The 21,990-nt window shown below is 43.8% G+C and overlaps 1 protein-coding gene across 5 annotated transcripts; it reads right to left on the reverse strand.

Moving 5' to 3' along the window:
- Positions 1–1,318: 1,318 nt before the first annotated feature.
- LOC146783515 (phospholipase A2, major isoenzyme-like) lies at positions 1,319–21,566 on the reverse strand. Of its 5 annotated transcripts, none has more exons than XM_085636298.1 (7): positions 21,460–21,546; positions 21,268–21,371; positions 21,098–21,178; positions 20,860–20,936; positions 10,043–10,205; positions 3,737–3,864; positions 1,319–1,753 (listed from the first exon to the last, which is right to left on the reverse strand). In XM_085636298.1, coding segments are annotated over exons 4-7 (414 nt in total). In that variant the 5' UTR covers positions 20,861–20,936; positions 21,098–21,178; positions 21,268–21,371; positions 21,460–21,546; the 3' UTR covers positions 1,319–1,631. The 5 variants fall into 5 exon arrangements, with proteins under 5 accessions (XP_085492424.1, XP_085492421.1, XP_085492423.1 ...); XM_085636295.1 differs by lacking the exons at positions 20,860–20,936; positions 21,098–21,178; positions 21,268–21,371; positions 21,460–21,546 and adding exons at positions 15,291–15,367; positions 15,529–15,609; positions 15,699–15,802; positions 15,891–15,960; XM_085636297.1 differs by lacking the exon at positions 20,860–20,936 and having other exon boundaries at positions 21,460–21,566.
- Between the last annotated feature and the right edge of the window lie 424 nt (positions 21,567–21,990).

Genomic DNA, 21,990 nt, shown 5'->3' on the forward strand with positions numbered 1-21,990 from the left:
CAGATTCCATTCGCTGCCAAATCAAGGAGACTCTGCTATCTTGGTAATGTTGCATCTGTCAGCGGCATTTGACACAATATACCCACCCCGCTTGGTGTGAAGATTGCATCAAGCAGGGCTGAGGGATACAGCTTTGGACTGCCTGGGTTTCTTTTTTGACAAATAGGACTCCAATAGTCAGCTGTGGGAACTTCAGGGCAGAACTGTTCTAGCTCCTTTGTGGGGTCTCACAGGGGTCCTTCTATTTAACATATATGTTACTCCCCTGGCTTAACCAGTGCAGTCGTTTGGCTTTCAGGTGTTGTCCTATGTGAACGACACCCAAATCATCGTTTCCATATCAGAAGATTTGCCCTTGGTAGCTGATAAATTCAAAATCTGTATGATCAGTGTGAGCGCATGGATGAAGATTAAATGCCTATCATACAGAGATTCTGCTCTTTGGGGCACTGCAGTCAGTGTGGTCAAAGCTCTGGTGGCCAGAGAAGTGGGGTCCTTCACCTACCCCAGTGGCTTCCGCTAAAAACGTAGGTGTTATTTTTGATAACACTCTTGCCCTTCAAACCCAGGTCAATAGGACCGCGAGGTCTTCCCATTTATTCCGGCTGAGCTAGGAAGTGTGTGACATACAAAGCTCTTTGCATAATATTTCTGGCTCTTCATCCATAAGGGGTGGTGCCTCTGAAAACAACATTTCACTGGCATACCCCAGAAAGACACACCAGAACCTGGGCTTCTATGGGAATTCACAAGGGCATATTATCAAGCCCATTATCGCTGCTTTAGCGGCGGTTTCCTGCCGCTAAAGCGGCGATAACGTTATCGCCGTTCCTTGATAATATGGCCCCACATTCTTTTAAAGCCAGACGGATTGGCATTGACAGTGCTTGTTTTCTTGTGGTGATCTAGTGCTAATGGTGTCTTCATTCAGTCTTTTTGAGGCCTCGGATAGCCTCGCCCACTGTCTTTGGTCAAAGCTCCTCATTAAGCAGCTAAGAGCCTCAACTAATATCTCATGTGCTCTCCATCATCTACAAATATAAACAATACCTACCTTCATCCTCGGCCAACCGATGTCATGCTCAGACAAGATCATGTCCAGCTCATGGACCACTATTCCTCCAACACCCTCACTTGACTGTACCTCATCACCCCCGGCTTGTGCACGGGTATCACTATCAAGTACACTTGTGCATGCGAAGCTTACCATAAGTCCATTGCACTCGTGTCTGTCGATGAAAGCGTTTGCATGATTTGCTTCTGTGGATGCCCGTAGAGGTTCACGTAGACGCAGAGCAACAAATCAATGACATTGAGCGAAAGTTGTGAAACATGTTTATTGAATGTGCAAGCATGCAAATACGTTAAATAAAGGATCATTGGCTCCAGTAATGCAGTTGTATGGACATACGATGAACAGAAAAGAACAAAACCATATTCTGGTGGAGAGTTTTTGTAAGTTACCAGCTGAAGCATGTGAACACAGCTCCATCAATGGATGGCAGTCTTACTCCAGCTACTGGATAAATCATAGACTGTTCTGGAATATGGTGGCCCCATTGCTTAGACAAGTCATGAGCCTTGAGGCATAAGGGGCATTTTCTCAGGCAGGTCCTGCTCCTCGATAGACCTTATTTGCAGTATTTTTTTACATCCACGTTCTTGTACTCAGGGTTGTACTTAGACTTGGAGAAGCAAATGGCGGCAGCTCGGTCGCACTCACAGATAAATGCTTCGCAAGGGTTGTTTTTACCTAGAGAAAGAAGAGAAGTTTTTGTTAAAAGTTGTGTCTTATCTGAGAAAGCAGGAAACCTTGGGAGAATAGGGTGCATGTGAGGGACATTGGGACTGTTGTTGGCCCGTGCCAGAACAAAAAGATCTCTGGACTTGACTCAGGGGTCCAGACCTGAATATTACACTCTTCCGACTTTCAAGACTTTACAGAGTTTGCTTGCATGGCTGCTGCTTACTGCTGGAAGTTTTAATCCCCCCCTTCAAAGAGTGTACAACCTGGCCAGGGTCCACCATGCACCTAGCTATTGTGAATTTTACTAGGCACAGTTATGCTGAACCCAGGACAACTGGACGGTTCTGTTCTCCATCCTTGTTTGCAGCACACATAGATAGAGGAAAACACCTCACAAGATTGTTTTTGTGTAGGAAGGCGTCCCTTCCTACACAAAAACAATCTCCCCTAAAACGCAGACACCCTTGCAGCATGACGCAAAGGTGCCTGCATTGACACATGGCAGCCTATTGCACGCCAGCTTAGGGGAAAGTACAGGGATGTGACATATTGTTGTAAATATGATGCATACCAGTGCTTTGAAAGTGACGCAGCACGGCACAGCCAAATGGCTTGCAGTGCCACGCTGTGTCACTTTCTTGTAAATATGCTCTTAATGTTTAGCAATACCTTCTTACCTGTCACTGATACCCCGTCATTGTAAAATGTCACTGTATGTAGAAGTCACCTATTCTAAAGCAATAAGCGTCACGAAGTGTAAAGTGTGTAAATGAGGAGCTGTATTATGGATGTAGAAAAATGAATATGGTAATATGTTTATGATGCTATAAAACTCAATAAATAAAGTTAAAAAAAAGTGTTTAGCAATGCTTAGGTTCCCATTATCAGTGACCACACGCAGCTGGCCCAATTATGGCACACTTATACGTTTTTGAGCCTAAAACCAGTAATATTTCTATATGATGTACTAGTACCATACGTTCATTTGCATGTTTTTCCCAATTACAGGGCCGTTTTATAGGTGAATCTCTGGCCAGAAATCCTGTTCCTCTGGTAATGGGGCCCTTTGTGTTTATTTACCCATCGGAGTGTTTATTATACTTGCCGGCTCTTTCCTGTTTAACTGCCCCCCTTGTCACACTGTGATCCCACTCAAAGTACCTTGAATCAGCTTTTGTGGCATTCTACTGTGGTGTGTCTAATTCAGGTGTACACATTGTCACTGAAAGGGAGAGTTAGAGAGAGAGAGAGAGAGAAAAAGAACCTAGTACTGGTTGAGACTGAGGGGCATATTTACAAGGGCATTGCTCCACAGAACGTCACTTTTAGCAACGTTCCTGTGGCGCAGTTCCCTGCCCATATTTACAAAGTGTTGTTAAGCCACTTTTTGTGGCTTAACGCTGATTTATAATGATGGTACCATTTCAAGCAGGTATCTGCGTGAAAAGGGCGTTCAGTGGGTGTTGCTGTGGGCGTTCCCCCGCAGCACCCATTGGTTTTTGACGCTGCCCCAGATTTACAAGAATGTGTAGATCTGAGGCAGTGGCAAAAGCTAATGCCATGCAGGAGCCGGCGTTAGAATGGTGCAACGAGGAAAATACTTTTATTTCTCCTCGTTTTTGCAAGATACCTTCCTGCACATAAACAATCATTAAATAATGATGATTTGCTACTTCTATGTATGCTGCATTGTGCCGCACACATAGATAACAAATCGCCATTATTGATTGTTTATGTGCATGAAGGTACAACTTCCTACACATAAACAATCATTCCCTGCAACGCAGGCACCCTTGAACATAGGTGCTTGGCAGCTAACTTTAGCGCCAGCGCTGGGGAAAATACAGGGGTGCTCTGTATTGTAGAAATACGATGCATCCCTGCATTTTAGAAATGTCGGAACTCTGCGCTCCGACACATCCTTGTACATATGCCGCTAAGTGACGGAGAACCAGAAATTGGGCAGTAAACAGAGCCCAGGGTACATACTGCTGCAGGTGATGCTGGTCCCAGAGCATGAATAGGTGTAGTTCTCGGTGTAGGGGTTGTCACCGATGCCTCTGCAGCTGGGATGGCTCATAGCTTGACCGTAGCAGTCATCATGGACGTAACAGCATCTGTAAGAGAAGGAAAGAAACACTTGTTCATACGAGATCATAGCAAATCGCGGGATGTTATGTTATGATATGTTATAAATTCTTGTAAAGCACATGGCTGCCCCAGCAACGGGGCGTCCCAGCGCTAAGATTGACAGGAGCATGCAGGGAAGGTTTCAACTAAAGGTTAGAGAAAATAGATGTTTTAATAATTTTTCTGATGGCCCAATGGTCTTGCGTTCCCCCGAGGAGCAAGAGGGATAGAATTCCATAGGACGGGTGCCATGGCCCTGAAAGAACGTCCCCCTGCTCTTTGCCTGCGCACTCAGGAGACACAGGCCAGATGCAGATCCGCGGAGCACAGAGCTCAAGCCGGTACATACGGTAAGCACAGCCCGTACAGGATTTGCCGGCCTTGGCCATGCAAGAACTTGTGCGTAGTACAGAGAGTCTTAAAATAGACTCTCTGTTCTATTGGCAGCCAGTGAAGTCGGCAAAGAAGGTCTGAAGCATTGTAATGCTTAGGTAGTGCAAAAAGCATATGGGCAGCAGCGTTCTGGGCCCGTTGAAGTCTTTTGGCCACGGATTTATTCACGCCAAGTAAGAGCCCATTGCAGTAGTCTAGTCGGGACTGTACAGTAGATTGGACAATCATTTGATTGATGGAAGCATAGAAGAATCCCAGAATGGGTTTCAGGCCACGTAAGAGGCCAAGAAGCAAGTGCCTGCCACTATTTTGGCTTGACTTCAAATGAGAGGGCACTGTCCAGCAGAACTTCTAAGTTCTTAACCACGGTTTTCGGTTGGGGAGGGGTACCCAGGGTCATAGGCCACCATTGGTTGTCCCATCGATGGGCATCGCGGCCCACCAGGAGCACCTATGACTTGGTGGAGTTCAGTTGCAAGTAGTTATCCACCATCCAGTCAGATATGGCCATAAGATCATCTTGAAATTTAGCTTGGTCCTGTTTGGAGTTATTGGAGAAAGTGGATATCAGTTGGGTATCATCGGCGTATGATACCATGTCGATGTTCCGTGCTTTGGCCAGAATGGCCAGGGGGCGGACATAAACATTGAATAGGGTGGGGCTTAGGACAGAACCCTGGGGAACACCATATCCGAGAGGGTGGACGCTGGAAAAAAAAAGGAGTAGCAGAGATCTGAAAGGAAAGATCTGTCAGAAAAGACGCAAACCAGGCCAGCACCTTGCCCTTCACCCCGATCTCCTCTAACCGTTGTAACAGAATTTTATGGGAGACCGTATCAAATGCTGCACTGAGGTCCAACAAAATCAGTGCCAAGGTTTTGCCCTCATCCAGAGTGGCCCGTAGCTGCTCTGTGACTGCAAGTAGTGCAGATTCAGTGCTATGACTGGGCCGAAAACCCTTTTGTGACCTATCCAGGATAGGTCACAAAATGACCAAGTTACACTCAAGAGACTGAATTACAACAGTGTTAAGCTCTCTTCAAGATTAGAGATATTCTAATCTATACAGGAAGATTGATTCCTATTGACCAATGGCGTACAATCTAGGAGGAGGAGGCTTGCCTACATGCTATTTTTTCAGTATATCAAGCTAATAAATTTGCATACTTTGGGATCTATTCACAAACTTCACTTCATTTGTTTGGTTTCAACTATGTGAATGAAATTAAACTTACACCCCAGAAGAGGCAATGAGATAATGGGTGCACACTTTCAGGCTGCCTACTCCTTCCTCTCTTTGGGATCCATTGGATTCAACCCAGATCAGTATTGAATTTTCTACAACATTCTTGGCCTTTAGATCAGCATTTGAGGAAGAGAGGAAGCAACCTGATTTGCAGTGCTTAATTAGTAAAGACATAAGTGTCAGGGTCCTCATCAAGGGCCCTCGTCAGGAGGCCACTGCAGCCTGCACAACCCATTGCCGCCTGCAAATGCTGCCAATGACAACCACTAACCATCACAGAACTACAAGCGTGACAATTCAGACTATTTCAGGCACCCAAAGCCATAAAAATGGCTTAGGCGGCAGGTGCTCCCCACTTTTAATCAGGCTCCCCCTCCCCCCAGGATATCACAATTTCGCGATTTTCAAAAAAACTGCAAAATTGGGACTTTTGTAAAAATCCTACGATTTTTACAAAAGTGCCCTAAAATTTGCGTTAATTAAAAAAATCTTGGGCTTCACCCTCTCTTTAATTGCTTTCCGCTCGCTAAGCCAGTGAATGGAAGGTGAACAGCATACTAGCAGTCAGCAGAGGTTTTAACTTTCTCTGTCACCTGCCTTTCAAATGGACACAGTGGCATAGCTAGACAGTTGCCCCACATGGCGGTCCCTGCGGCTGCCAGCCCCGCAGAAGCTGTATGTAAGAGCAGGGGGTGCTGGCGATTCCTGCAACGGCAGCCCCGCGACGGCTGCAGATAAGAGTGGGGAGCTGCCGTCCCCATAACTTGTGCCGCCTGGGACGGCCCCTCCCCCTGCTATGCCACTAAATGGACAGAGCCCCTCCTGTGAAATTAGCCTGCAGCCCTTATCACATGTTTCAGTGTGCCCCCTGCGGACTCTGCAGGTTGTTGAAAGGCACTCTCCCCCCACCCTCCACTGCACTCCTCTCCCTCAGTCCGCTCTGTCTTTTGTCAATCCCTAACCCACCCTCATCTCCTCTTTTTTTTTGTGTGCATTTTTTTTGCTGCCAACCTTCACTGCCCTCCACCCCCCAGACCCTGCTGCCCTGCATATGGCTGGGAACGCAGGTTGTCTAATGACAGAAAAAGCCAGTTTCCTATTGTAATCTGCTCTCTTTGGTATCAGACATCCTCCAATTTGTGTGGCACTATGCTTATGCTGCTGGAGACTCTGCAAAGTTACAGATTGTGACATAGCACAGTCTCCAGCAGTGACAGAGCACAGGCCTTGCAGTATTTTTGTGGCAGGCACAGTTTTGCCCAAATCAATATTACTGTGAATTTTGCGGTTTTGGGCTACACATTTTCCTTTTTTGTGTCTCACAATTTGCCACACAAAGCTGCAAAATCCTGGGGGGTCTGTTCAATGTATATTGAATGAATAAACAACTATTGTGTTCAATCTGAAAAGCAGACAAACAGAGCCACCATGTGGCAGACTGTCATAAGTGCTGGTATTGACAATTAAGTGCTGGTGCCGAGCACCAGAAACCACAGGCTCAAATTAACCACTGCTTTCTATCGGAAGATAAGAGTTGTTTGTTTTTCTTACGAAGACCTCCTGCATTCTACATTTCTAGCACTGCTTATGGGTACAAACTAGAGCCGCTCTCTTATATGCAAACTTGAGAACCAATTCACATAAAGCATGCTAGAAGGATGCTAATTTTAGGGTTTGTTTTAGAGAAGTGCTTATTTTATTTTATTTAGGCTTGGTTGTGGAAAGTGCCAACTTTAGGCTTGGTTTTGGGAAGTGCTAATTTTAGGTGAAGTTTGTGCCATGGTTTTGGGCAGAATGGGTATTTTATCACCTTTGACCGTGGACAGATCATTATCGAGCTCTGCCATGAACTTTTGTTCTATTTCCCTCTGGCTTTCCTTACAAGTACAGTTGATTCTGGGGCACTTTCCACATTTCAATTGCTTCTTTTGTGGGTTACAGGTACTTGCATTACAAGCTGTTACTGATGATAATGCAGGCTGTAATGCAGCCTGGGTGGAGAACATGCAAAGTGCACATGACTGTTCGGCCGGCCCGAGAGCTGCAGCAGCTGCAGGAAAAAATAAAATGCTAACAACTAGTTATCACCATTTTATTTTTCCTTTATTTACACTGCTTAGTGGAGGAGCCGCCACTGGCTTAAAAGATATCAGTATAGGACCATTACGCCCAGTGAAAGGTTCACTGCACAATGGGCAATTGAACCCTCTTTGGACACGACAGAGACATGTGATGCACTCTCCCGCATCCAGCCCTACCAGACTTATCTAGCGCTGTTTCCAATGCCCTCGCCGGCACTTGCAGAGCAGCGCCTATTCCTGGGAGTGCAACAAGGCTGCTCGGGGAAATTATTGTGGGGAAGAGGCTTGATCAATAGAGGTCAATTTGAAAACGAATCACTAACTTTTGGATATCAGTTTGCTATGTATTTTAGGAAATGTGACAAAATCTGAGTGGAATGAGCAATGATAGGATCTCAAGATGGAAAATTCAATCTGCAAATGCTAATTGCAGAAATTCACATTAGGAAAAAAGTATGAAATATTGTGTGTTCTTTACTTTAGAAAAACAATCTCCTCGCTTTAAAAAAATAAATGGAGGACTTGGCTTCATTTTGAACTAGAACTTCGACAGTTCTGGGCAAGTCTGATACATTTTAAGTAGTGGACTCACCCCTTCTGGCTGAAGCCGCAGAACTGCCTCTGTGTGTTTCTATTTAAAGTTCTTATATCACTCTTGCTTTTGTCAATAGACTAAAAGAAGAAACAAACACCTTCAAAATGTCAAGTGAGTATATCTGCTATCTTTTGTATTTCATTGCATATCTCCTGTGTAAAATGGTAATAGATTTGGGCTTAGGTTACTCTTGAGAGCAGGGCGGTCTCAGACCATCTGCCAAAAATCACAGGAAAGGTCCCATATCATATAGAGGTGGGGGAACCCCTTCGTTTCTGATGGTGAAGTCTCAGCTAGTTCTGTTACCACAAACCCTTTCAGAGGTGGCCAGCTGCCACAGGGCCACTGCTGAAAGGCATTGGAAATTTCCCCTATTTACGATGGGGCTTCTGGTGCTGTGTTTTACTACCTGAGACAACTTTGTAGAGCTTTGCAATGCAGGGTGTGGCAGTCCAAAGCAAAAAACACACCAGGGGCGGCTCCTCAACTAGGGCGGAGGAGCGTCGCCCCACTGCTTTCTCGCATGCGAGAAGCAGAAACATAAAATGGTAACAACTTTCAGTTATTACCATTTTATGTTTGGTTGCAGGCGGGCGGGGCAGCTCTGAGAGCAGGGGAGGAGTGGTGTGCCTGCCCATTCCCGAGTGTGCAAAGATGTTTGTTCGGCCCCTTGGGGTCGTCCACACCAGTCATTTGCACTCTGCCCTTCTCCATGAAGGCAACCTACATGGAGAAAAAGGCCTCCACAAAAGCCCCTGGCTGGGCGGCGTCCCGACCAATTACAACGCTTTATCAAATTAAGCCCACTGCGAGACCCCCCTCTCCACGTGACCCCCCTCCCAGCGTGACCCCCCCCAACCTCCAACCGCGAGTCATGCTGGCCGCGACTGAACACACCAACAAAGTCACCAAGGAACTGAGAAAAAACATCCGTCAAATCTTTTCAGAAACAAAGCCCCCACTTCTTTTTTTTTTAAAGGAAAACATGGCGACTGGTTCACCATTCCAGCATGATGCGGCAGAACAGTCAGCAAGGGTCATTCTCAAAACCCAGTCTGACCCATTGGGAATCTCTCATACGGTGGATGTGCTGCAGCGTGGCTGGTAGAAAGAAGGACTTCAGCCGTCACAACAGCTCAGCGGCAGCCAGCCTGCCTGCCTGCCTGCCTGCCTGCCTGCCTACCTGCCAGCCTGCCTGCCTGCCTGCCTGCCTGCCAGCCTGCCTGCCTGCCTGCTTGCCAGGGTCTCAATTCCTCTCTAATAATCCAGGTGCCTCAGATGCCAAACTTGGCTACAGATCTCATCCAGTGCTTAATTTGTAAAAAAACATAAATGCCAGGTCCCTCGTCTAGAAGTCAGTGTAGCTTGCACCACCCATTGCCCCTTCCAGCTCTGCCAATGAAAGTGCCAACACAACTAATAACCATCGCACTTTTACAAGTCTGATAATTCAGGCTTTGCCAGGCCACAAAGCTATAAGAATGTATTCGGTCGCATGTATTGGTCATGTTTGATGTGTATTGAATTACTAAACAGCTGTTGTACTCCTCTCTAAATTAGACAGACAGCGCCACGTTGTGGCAGTCTATTAGAAGTGCTGGTGTTTACAATCATGTGCCAGGGCCTGCACCAGAAACCACCGGCTCATATGAAGCACTGATCCCAATGAGAGAACTACAGTGATCGACGAGAAGGAAAGCGGATGCAGAGGGAAATAAGCAAAGGAGAGGATGCCTAAGAAAGAGAGGAGGCGAGATAGTGAGATAAAGTTGGTGCAAGACCGATCTATGGCAAAAGATACGTAGAAGAAAGGTAACTCTCTTGGAGGGCAGAAGATGCTCTCACTCACCTGTCCAGATCATCGAGCGGAGTCCCGCTGCCTCCGTAGCCGCAGAAACAGCCGTAGTTGTTGTAGTCCAGGAGAGGGTTGCTGGAGGGGAAGGCGCACTTTATCATGTTCCTGAAATTCAATAGTGAATTCAGGTCTGGGCTGCCATTTTTTGCAGAGGCCACTGCAGAGAAAGAACAGGACTTATGTCAGGTATCTTCATGTCATCAGCAGCATGAGGAAATGAAATGTGTAGACCTCAGAGTGCAGCACGAGGAAGGAGGATAGAGGCCTGGGAGTGCAGCAGAGGTAAGGCAAGATGTAAACCAGTCTAAAGTTGAGGGCCTCACAGTGCAAAGCCAAAGCCATATGAGTCTACAGGTAGATCAAGAAATGGTGGCATGGGCCAGCGCCACTTAAGATCTGGTATCTTTGGGGACAAGTCAGCATGGCCAGCTCCACCCAAACCCTCTTGATCTTCCGGAGGCGCTGAGCTGTCAGGAAATACTCTCTTTTTTATTGTGTAGTTTGCCTCCAGGTGTGAGGAGCATCTCTACAATAAAGTGCTCAATGTATGGAACATCAGAGGACCCCTCTTTTACAAGAAATCTGCAGGGTTAGTGAGTGTAATTCAGTCTTGCACACAGGGGCACATGTTTTATCAACCCATTATTACAGGCCTCCATTACACTCAGTTAGCTCATGATGCAAGGGTGTCTGTGTTCGGGCTAGGCAGATATTTTTGGCACCAGAGTAAGGGAAAATACAGGGGTGCGTCATATTCTTGTGAATATGGTGCATCCCTGTGTTTTTTAAATGACACAGCACGGCGCTGCTAAATTGCTTGCATCACCGTGCTCCACCATTTCTTTGTGAATATGCCCCACTGTGCTTTTAAACTATAATGGTATCTCCCTAGTAAGACTGTATTATGAACTAAAACACCTCACTGGTGAGACTATGCCATGAGTTAAGGACACCTCACTGGTGAGACTAGTGAGACTGTGCCATGAGTTAAGGACACCTCACTGGTGAGACTGTGCCATGAGTTAAGGACACCTCACTGGTGAGACTGTGCCATGAGTTAAGGACACCTCACTTGTGAGACTGTGCCATGAGTTAAGGACACCTCACTGGTGAGACTATGCCATGAGTTAAGGGCACCTCACTGGTGAGATTGTGCCATGAGTAAAGGACACCTCACTGGTGAGACTATGCCATGAGTTAAGGGCATCTCACTGGTGAGATTGTGCCATGAGTTAAGGACACCTCGCTGGTGAGACTATGCCATAAGCTAAGGACACCTCACTGGTGAGACTATGCCATAAGCTAAGGACACCTCACTGGTGAGACTATGCCATAAGCTAAGGACACCTCACTGGTGAGACTATGCCATGGGTTAAGGACACCTCACTGGTGAGACTATGCCATGAGTTGAGGACACCTCACTGGTGAGACTATGCCATGAGTTAAGGACACCTCACTGGTGAGACTATGCCATAAGCTAAGGACACCTCACTGGTGAGACTATGCCATGAGTTAAGGACACCTCACTGGTGAGACTATGCCATGAGTTAAGGACACCTCACTGGTGAGACTATGCCATGAGTTAAGGACACCTCACTGGTGAGACTGTGCCATGAGTAAAGGACACCTCACTGGTGAGACTATGCCATAAGCTAAGGACAGCTCATTGGTGAGACTATGCCATAAACTAAGGACACCTCACTGGTGAGAATATGCCATGAGTTAAGGACACCTCACTGGTGAGACTATGCCATGAGTTAAGGACACCTCACTGCTGAGACTATGCCATAAGCTAAGGACACCTCACTGGTGAGACTATGCCATAAGCTAAGGACACCTCACTGGTGAGACTATGCCATAAGCTAAGGACACCTCACTGGTGAGACTATGCCATGAGTTAAGGACACCTCACTGGTGAGACTATGCCATGAGTTAAGGACACCTCACTGCTGAGACTATGCCATAAGCTAAGGACACCTCACTGGTGAGACTACGCCATAAGCTAAGGACGCCTCACTGGTGAGACTATGCCATAAGCTAAGGACACCTCACTGGTGAGACTATGCCATAAGCTAAGGACACCTCACTGGTGAGACTATGCCATAAACTAAGGACACCTCACTGGTGAGACTATGCCATGAGTTAAGGACACCTCACTTGTGAGACTATGCCATGAGTTAAGGACACCTCACTGCTGAGACTATGCCATAAGCTAAGGACACCTCACTGCTGAGACTATGCCATAAGCTAAGGACACCTCGCTGGTGAGACTATGCCATGAGTTAAGGACACCTCACTGGTGAGATTGTGCCATGCACTGTGAACATGTCACTGGCAAGACAGTGAAATGAGCTAATGAACGAATGAGCTGAGAGCTGCACCCTGGAGAGGCCGTGCTTCTAATCTATAAGAGCAGCTTCCTGAGAGTCTGTGTCGAAAGTGAAGGCGCCTCCTCCTTCATGAACTAGGTGCACCTCGCTTATGAGAGCGCGGCATGACCTAAGGGAATGTCCCTGGTGACGCTGCACCTTCCTCATGGTGAAGGATGGTCTGTGGACCCTTCTCAATGGCTGTAGCAGCCTTTGCTTGTAGGACCATGGGAGGTGGGCGATGCCTTGGGCTGCCTCAACCCTTCTGTGCCGTGAAACCAGCAGATCCATAAACTCATCCACTTTCCAACTAAGTGACCTTCTGTACCAGAGGCTTCTGCAGCCTGACTGACACTTCTGCTAGTAAACTCAAGAGTCAGCCACTGTTACGTTGAAGCCATGTTTAACGAGGTGATCCGAACAGATTGTAGCTCTAGCAAATTCCCAAAGCAAGATTTTCTTTTTGAAAACAAAACATGAATGGCCCTGACATACTGGGAGTATTTGTCCCAACATGAGGGCATTACTTGTTTGTTTGCTTTCCTATTTGAGACCACAAGCCTTTCCCTCGCCACCCCGAACATGGAAAAAATGCATCAGATCATCTCCCTAAATAGATTGGGCGGTCTGAGATACCTTGATCAACAGCCCAATGTCAGTCAAGCCGTCGGTCTAAGGTTTCTGCCGGAAGCGGCAGCGGAGGCTCTAATGGTGGTCACATGACTTTAAATGGAATGGGTGGACTGCCAGTTTGGCATAAAGGGCACTCCTCCAATTTTGTGGCAGAATATCCTGTCTGCCAAACTCTAGATAAGCCTCTCTATAAGAACCAGATTTGTGGGAGTCCCCAGACCAATGCCATTCAAAGTCATGCCTTATATGCCCTGAAAAAGATAATCTGATGCCACCTTCCCTTTTTGAACAAGCATTGGCAAAGCCACTAGTTCTGGATTCAATGCACATAGTGAACACAGGCATGCACAAAAGCTCACAGAATATTTCTGCTGTGTCACTATTTAACCTTGTGCATGGCACTGAAACTTTCAAAACACTAGCTGAACTGACTATCATACAAGTTTGTAAAATTTTGTGAAGATTCATCAAACGTTGCCAAAGTTATTGGCAAAAGAAAAAGCGCTTTTCCTATGGAAACTAGATCCTACCTATGACTACCTACTGGTGACGCCAGTATATATATATTGGAATTGGTATTTAAAAAACCTTAGAAATTCACTGAAAAAACCATAGGTTTCAGGGGTGTTATAGTTAGCTGGACAGGAGACACTACAAGGAGAAATGTCTTCATTTCTCCTATTTTTTTCCTTTTTATATGTGTGCTGCATTCTGAAGAACATATAGAAAGAGGAAATCGCCTGAATTGATTGATTTTGTGCAGAAAGGTGTCCCTTCCTGCACAAAATCAATCAGCCCCTCTACGCAGGCAACGTTGCACCATGGTGCAAGGGTGCCTGTGTTGGCGCATGGCAGCCTGTTGTGCGCCAGCTCAGTGGAAAAGGACAGGAATGCTCTGTATCTGATAGATATGGTGCATTCCTGCCCTTTTCTTTTGACGCAGGGCAGCACAGCAAGATTCCTTGTGGCACTGCCCTGCACCAAAACCTCATAAATGAGGCCCAAAAGGATTTTGCATCGGGCTGCGCCACAAAAGTGAGGCTTCCCCAAAGCAAAGTTATAGTAGATCTGTGCCCCAATGTCTGAAAGGTTTTAAACTTTGTCTTGCATAGTATCGCACACTTGAAGGGAACGCTTCCAGTACAGAACCTGTGCTAGAAATCACACACCTTTACACTGTGGAGTTAAGATGTGTGCTTGGTGCTAAATAGTCTGATTGTGTGCCAGTGTTGGGGAAGAGAGCAGCAGCGCCATTCCTATGTATATAGTTAAATAAACATAAGAGGGTCCCTGATACTAGGGTATGAGAAGAGGAGGGCAGGGAAAGCAACACAAATTAAACAAGAGCCTCTTCTCAACAACTAATTATACAGTGGGGAGTATCTCCACAATCAATGTACAACAACAACCATGTACCACAGAGTTGAATTTGTAATTCACAGTTTTATTAATCAAAATAAATATATTATTTTTGTATTTATCATTTTATCTTTGAAGACATACAATTACACATACAAATAGTCATGTGTTAATTTGGTCACATCACTATCAAAGTTAAACGTGAGACAGAAACAGGACATATATTTTAGCAACAAAAAACATAATTCATGTCTTATATCAAAACAGACAACCAAACAATGCAATAACCCTATATAACAGGGATATACATATAGAAACAGTGATACATTTCATAGATATGTACAATAAAATAGAAATGTAGTCAAGAAGAAGACAGACAAAAGACAAAAGCGCCGACGCGCGTTTCGGAGTAGGATCAACAGACCCCAAATTCCTTCGTCAGGGCGCAACAATCCTTTAGCGGTTGGTATGGGTATCAATATAATTCCCAACTAGTTCCATAGTCTCTTCTCACTGGAGAAATATTTAACAAGATTTAGAGAATTTGTAATGGTACTTGTTTAAACAATCTGTGGAGACAAGGGAAACAACATATATAAAAAAAAAATTAATGATTCAAACAAACTAGATCCAATCTATGGGGGAGCCATCATCACAAGTAAAGAGCCAACAATTCCCAAAATAGGAGAAAAGGTAAAATGGGTAACACCAAGTGCACAAGAAAAATAGTGTATCAGTCTTATACCCAAATGTGCCGATGAAGAAAAAGCTGCCAACCAGAATAAAGAGAATCTCGTGAGAAGGAAAGAATTAAATGAAAAAATGGAAAGGAGAAGAGAATAAAGAATGAAGAAATGAAAAAATGAAGAAACTACACCTACTCAGCAACAAGTAAAATGGAGACACCGCTTGATGTAGAACCCAGGGCAGTAATATACTCTAAGGGTATTCCAAATGGCTGCGGGTAGAGAGAAGGGAAAGCAAAAATGAGTAATCTGCTAAACAGACTCAATGGACAGACTCAATGACCTACGCTGTGGGTGGGAGACTACAAATAAGATAAATAAGGACTGGGGAAAACAGATATTTTTTGACAAATAGGTATTGAATAAAACCAACCTATAAGTAGGATGATAAAGCTACAGGCGGTCTTGAGATCCTGGCGTGGAATGAAACAGCTTGACTGGGAGCCCTAATCAGCTAAAAAAGAAGAAATGGGGCTAGTTTAAGAGGGAGGGAAACCATAATAACTAACACAGTGGCGCTGAATGGGGGGGACTCCGACTTACTCAAGAAAACTCGGTATTGGGAATGCAGGACTGGAAAAAGCAGATTCGTAATGTGGTCACATCCCAGGCAAGGAAGTGGATGCTGCGTAAAGATTGGGTATACCCTGGAATAAAGGGAAAACTCCAATTAACTAAAAGACAAAATGAATATACTCGGTCCGGCCGTAAGAACGTCGCTAATATACTATTTACCTGCAGGAGGATAGAAGAAACCGACAACGAGTGCCAACAGGGGCGGTGTCCGTATCCAAAGGCTCTCCGACAAGAATGGCCGGGACTGAGGATATAAATGTAGAAAAAAGCCCGGGAAAATTTCTCTGAAGAAGGAGGGCGTGGAGATTGAACTGCTGGTGAACGCCAGGCAGCGCGGTGAAGGTAAATAGGTTCAATCGTCAGAAGGAAGCCGCCATGTTGGAGAAGGTAAAGAGAAATAAAACAAAAATAGAGAGATACTGGTAGCAGTATCATAATACACACACATGGGTGTAATGTTCTATGCGGGATGAGCTATGTTCAGCATACGGATGCGTGAGAGAAACATAATACAACAAGAGTAGTAGAGGGGTGTGTTGATGGAAGATAGACCTACCTGTAAAAGAACGGCCACCATGTTGGAAGTAGAAACCAAAAATGAGCCAAGCATACAAAAGTGCCGGTGGCATGTTAGATAGACACTTACAGAAAATAAAGATACTAAACAGAATAAGAAGCATAAGGCTAAAAGGTGCCTGGGGATAATAAGGTGCAAAGAGTAGCGGGGCCAAGTATCATAAATAGACGGCCTGATGAAGACCAACAAAGGTATTGATAAGGAGCAGATTTACAGAAGCGCATTTTCCCAAGGGATGTGTTCATTAAGGCCGCAGTCAGCTGTCTTGAGAGTAAACATCCAGAATACTTCTCTTTTTTTCCTTAATGCCTCAGTGTTGTTATCTCTGGGAGTCAGTACTTTTTCTACAATAATCCATTTTATATCCTCAATCTTGTGATTTTTAGCAAGCCAGTGTTCAACTAGAGGGGCCCCTCTACGTTTATTTTTGATTGAGGATTTGTGTTCGCTCAGTCTTGTTCTAAATTCCCTGCTTGTCTCTCCTACATATCCTTTGTGGCAGGGGCAAAGAATAAGGTAGATGACGTTAGATGATCTCCAATTAGTCATTTCTGTGAGGTTAAATTTAGACTTTCCCCATTCAAGTACACTGGAAGTAATGGCAGACTCACAGGCGTGGCAATTGCCACACCTATGGTTACCTAACACCGGATTGCTGCCAGTGATAGATTTTTGCACCCACTTATTGGTGTTATTGAAGTGGGATTTCACTAAAGAATTGCGTAGATTCTTATTGCGGCGAAACGCAAAAATCGGTTTGGGCATATTGTTGTTAGGGTCGCCTGTGTTGAGGATATGCCATTGAGAGCCAATGATTTGACGCAATTTGTTGTCAAAATTGGAGTGGCGAGTAACACAAACCAGTTTTTGTTCTTCAGTGTGGGTTCTTTGTTGCAAGAGAGCCTCCCTGTTATAATGTTTGGCTCTTTTGTACGCATCTCTTATCACTCTATGTGGATATCCTCGTTTGAGTAATTTGCCTCTAAGGTCATTGGCATGAATTTCAAAGTTGGCCATGGTGGTACAATTCCTACGTAATCTGAGGAATTGACTGAATGGTATGTTATCTTTTTGGTTACGTGGGTGATAACTTTGGTATTGAAGCATGGTGTTTCTTGCCGTGGGTTTGGTATACAGTGATACCTCAATTTTGCCTTCTATGTTATGAATCCATATGTCTAGAAATTCAATCCGTTCCTTACTGATGTTAGCACAGAATTTGAGATGGCTGTCACAAAGATTTAACCAAAGAATAAATTCATGAAGTTGTTCTTCTAGGCCATCCCAAATAAAAAAAAATATCGTCAATGAATCTGCTCCAGTGTTGAATATTTTCAAAAAAAGGTGCAATTTCATTGAAGATACAGCGCTCTTCAAACGAACCCATATAGGTATTGGCTACATTGGGTGCACAGGCTGCTCCCATGCTTACGCCTTGGATCTGTTTATAGATTGTTTTATCAAATTCAAAGTAGTTTTCATTAAGTACGATAGCTAGACATTCCAGAATGAAAAGTATGTCTTCAGTGCCGCTATTCTTTTCCAGATAACTTTTTACTGCCTCTAAGGCTCCTTTCTGAGGAATATTCGTATATAATGCTTCTATATCCATAGAAACCAAAAAATCTGTATTGGGGTTGAACAAAAGTCCCTCAATTTTACCTATTAGGTGGCCCATATCCTTGATATATCCTGGTAGGATACTGACTAATGGATTTATGAATTTGTCAACGTATTTGGATAGTGGCTCTGTAATGGATCCGATAGTAGATACAATAGGTCTGTATCGGGGATTTGCTGTGTTTTTGTGCATTTTTGGTACTCCATAGAGGACTGGAATGTTAAAATACTGTTTATTAAGGTAGTCAAATTCTTGTTGACAAATAGAGCCTCTGTCCAGAGCTCTGAGTGATTACCAGTATTTCCTCTTTTATTCTATCGCTCGGGTATGAGTTGACTTTGTGGTAGTGTTCAGGAACTTGTAGCATTTTAAGTATTTGTGTTCTATAATCTGTACTGTCAATTATAACAATCCCGCCACCCTTGTCACACGGTTTAATTGTGATTTGTTGATTTGATGATAGATCTTTCAGAGCCTTATATTCCTCATAGTTCAAATTGTATATAGGTTTAGGTACAAATTTGATAGAATTTTGTATTTTAGTATAAACACTCTTCTCGAAGATGCTGACTTCTGGGCCAACTTGATCTAGGGATGGTGTGAAACTAGAATCCGGGTGTAATCCCGTTCTGTTGGGAGTTATTTGAGAAAATAATTTTTTAAGCCTAATTTTTCTGAAAAAGGCCTGTAGGTCTTGGTTAAGTTCAAATTTGTTGAGTGTGGTGGTCGGGACAAAAGATAGACCACGAGTTAGCAAATTGAGGGCATAGTTGTCAAGCATGGACTGTGATAGATTGAAGATGGGTATGGTTTCCATATTATTGGAGTATGTTATTGTCTCCAATATTGGTTCCTTCTCGTTTGGAGATATTGTGGTTGATTCTCCGAGTATTGGTAGTGGTGTTCTGGATATTGGTATTGGCCCCTTCCTTGGCCTCTGAATCTGGATCTTGGTGTCCCCCTGCGGTTCCCCAAAAAACGACTACCTCTATTAGAGTTTTCAAACGGAGTTCTCCTATTATTTATACCTCCTGATGGACCCGGGGCGCTTTCACTATCCGATTCGGAGGTATCGGAGAATGTAAGTATCTTTTTGTTAGTCCAAAATTGGTAATCTGCTTGCTGACTTTGTTCCTTTCCTGTGTTGTAATATTGGGCTCCTAAGTAAGGATATACTCTTTCCTCGGAAAAATAGCATATATCCTTTTTGAGTTTTTCTGTTTTCTTTTTTGACAAGATATTCACTGAAGGAGTTAAGTTCAAAATTGACTTCCTCTAGTTTTTTCTTTGCATCTTCTACTGGATTGTTTTTCTTAAGTAATTCCTCTATTTCTGCTATTTCTTTAAATAGGGACTCTACTACTTCCCGAGCTGTTTCAATAATGAGGATCATAAGATCTCTCGAGCATCTATTTGCAATTAGTGACCATTTTTCAAGGAATTTCCTAATTTCTACGAATAAGCCTGGTATATTTCTTATTCTTAGGCCATTTGGTATGACTCCTGCTCTAAGGTATTGGAGCATGAAATCTGCATGAGATTCCGTTCTTTTTGCTTTCTTTTTAAGATTTAGTAGTTTAAGCCATTCATCATTATTGGTTTTGTTAAAGGTAAATGGACGATCAGAGGAAGTGTCTTGTCCTAGTAGTTTCGAAAAATCTTCATCACTAAATCCAAATGTTTTGATGCTATCCATAGGGAGAGGGAAGATATATCACCTGGACAGAGGGGAACTTACAAGAAAGATGGAACAATAAAAAATGTGGCGCGGTCTACATGAAGAACTACCAGAAAATATGTAGAAATATATATAGAAATAGGTGCACAGAGAGGAACAAATCGTGTTATAGTGGAGCAAAAAAAAAAAAACTACAGTGAATAAGTGATGCTAAACAGGCTCCAGCGTAGAGAACACAGCGACCTAATACCCTCACAGCAAAGTGCTGGGACAACTAAATAAACATAAGAGGGTCCCTGATACTAGGGTATGAGAAGAGGAGGGCAGGGAAAGCAACACAAATTAAACAAGAGCCTCTTCTCAACAACTAATTATACAGTGGGGAGTATCTCCACAATCAATGTACAACAACAACCATGTACCACAGAGTTGAATTTGTAATTCACAGTTTTATTAATCAAAATATATATATTATTTTTGTATTTATCATTTTATCTTTGAAGACATACAATTACACATACAAATAGTCATGTGTTAATTTGGTCACATCACCATCAAAGTTAAACGTGAGACAGAAACAGGACATATATTTTAGCAACAAAAAACATAATTCATGTCTTATATCAAAACAAACAACCAAACAATGCAATGACCCTATATAACAGGGATATACATATAGAAACAGTGATACATTTCATAGATATGTACAATAAAATAGAAATGTAGTCAAGAAGAAGACAGACAAAAAACAAAAGACAAAAGCGCCGACGCGCGTTTCGGAGTAGGATCAACAGACCCCAAATTCCTTCGTCAGGGCGCAACAATCCTTTAGCGGTTGGTATGGGTATCAATATAATTCCCAACTAGTTCCATAGTCTCTTCTCACTGGAGAAAAATTTAACAAGATTTAGAGAATTTGTAATGGTACTTGTTTAAACAATCTGTGGAGACAAGGGAAACAACATATATAAAAAAAATTTAATGATTCAAACAAACTAGATCCAATCTATGGGGGAGCCATCATCACAAGTAAAGAGCCAACAATTCCCAAAATAGGAGAAAAGGTAAAATGGGTAACACCAAGTACACAAGAAAAATAGTGTATCAGTCTTATACCCAAATGTGCCGATGAAGCAAAAGCTGCCAACCAGAATAAAGAGAATCTCGTGAGAAGGAAAGAATTAAATGAAAAAATGGAAAGGAGAAGAGAATAAAGAATGAAGAAATGAAAAAATGAAGAAACTACACCTACTCAGCAACAAGTAAAATGGAGACACCGCTTGATGTAGAACCCAGGGCAGTAATTTACTCTAAGGGTATTCCAAATGGCTGCGGGTAGAGAGAAGGGAAAGCAAAAATGAGTAACCTGCTAAACAGACTCAATGGACAGACTCAATGACCTACGCTGTGGGTGGGAGACTACAAATAGGATAAATAAGGACTGGGGAAAACAGATATTTTTTGACAAATAGGTATTGAATAAAACCAACCTATAAGTAGGATGATGAAGCTACAGGCGGTCTTAAGATCCTGGCGTGGAATGAAACAGCTTGACTGGGAGCCCGAATCAGCTAAAAAAGAAGAAATGGGGCTAGTTTAAGAGGGAGGGAAACCATAATAACTAACACAGTGGCGCTGAAAGGGGGGGACTCCGACTTACTCAAGAAAACTCGGTAGTGGGAATGCAGGACCGGAAAAAGCAGATTCGTAATGTGGTCACATCCCAGGCAAGGAAGTGGATGCTGCGTAAAGATTGGGTATACCCTGGAATAAAGGGAAAACTCCAATTAACTAAAAGACAAAATGAATATACTCGGTCCGGCCGTAATAACGTCGCTAATATACTATTTACCTGCAGGAGGATAGAAGAAACCGATAACGAGTGCCAACAGGGGCGGTGTCCGTATCCAAAGGCTCTCCGACAAGAATGGCCGGGACTGAGGATATAAATGTAGAAAAAAGCCCGGGAAAATTTCTCTGAAGAAGGAGGGCGTGGATATCGAACAGCTGGTGAACGCCAGGCAGCGCGGTGAAGGTAACTAGGTTCAAGCATCAGAAGGAAGCTGCCATGTTGGAGAAGGTAAAGAGAAATAAAACAAAAATATAGAGATACTGGTAGCAGTATCATAATACACACAAATGGGTGTAATGTTCTATGCGGGATGAGCTACGTTCAGCATACGGATGCGTGAGAGAAACATAATACAACAAGAGTAGTAGAGGGGCGTGTTGATGGAAGATAGACCTACCTGTAAAAGAACGGCCGCCATGTTGGAAGTAGAAACCAAAAATGAGCCAAGCATACAAAAGTGCCGGTGGCATGTTAGATAGACACTTACAGAAAATAAAGATACTAAACAGAATAAGGAGCATAAGGCTAAAA

Source organism: Triturus cristatus, chromosome 11 (genome assembly GCF_964204655.1).
Source record: "Triturus cristatus chromosome 11, aTriCri1.1, whole genome shotgun sequence".
In the NCBI taxonomy this organism is placed as follows: domain Eukaryota; kingdom Metazoa; phylum Chordata; class Amphibia; order Caudata; family Salamandridae; genus Triturus; species Triturus cristatus.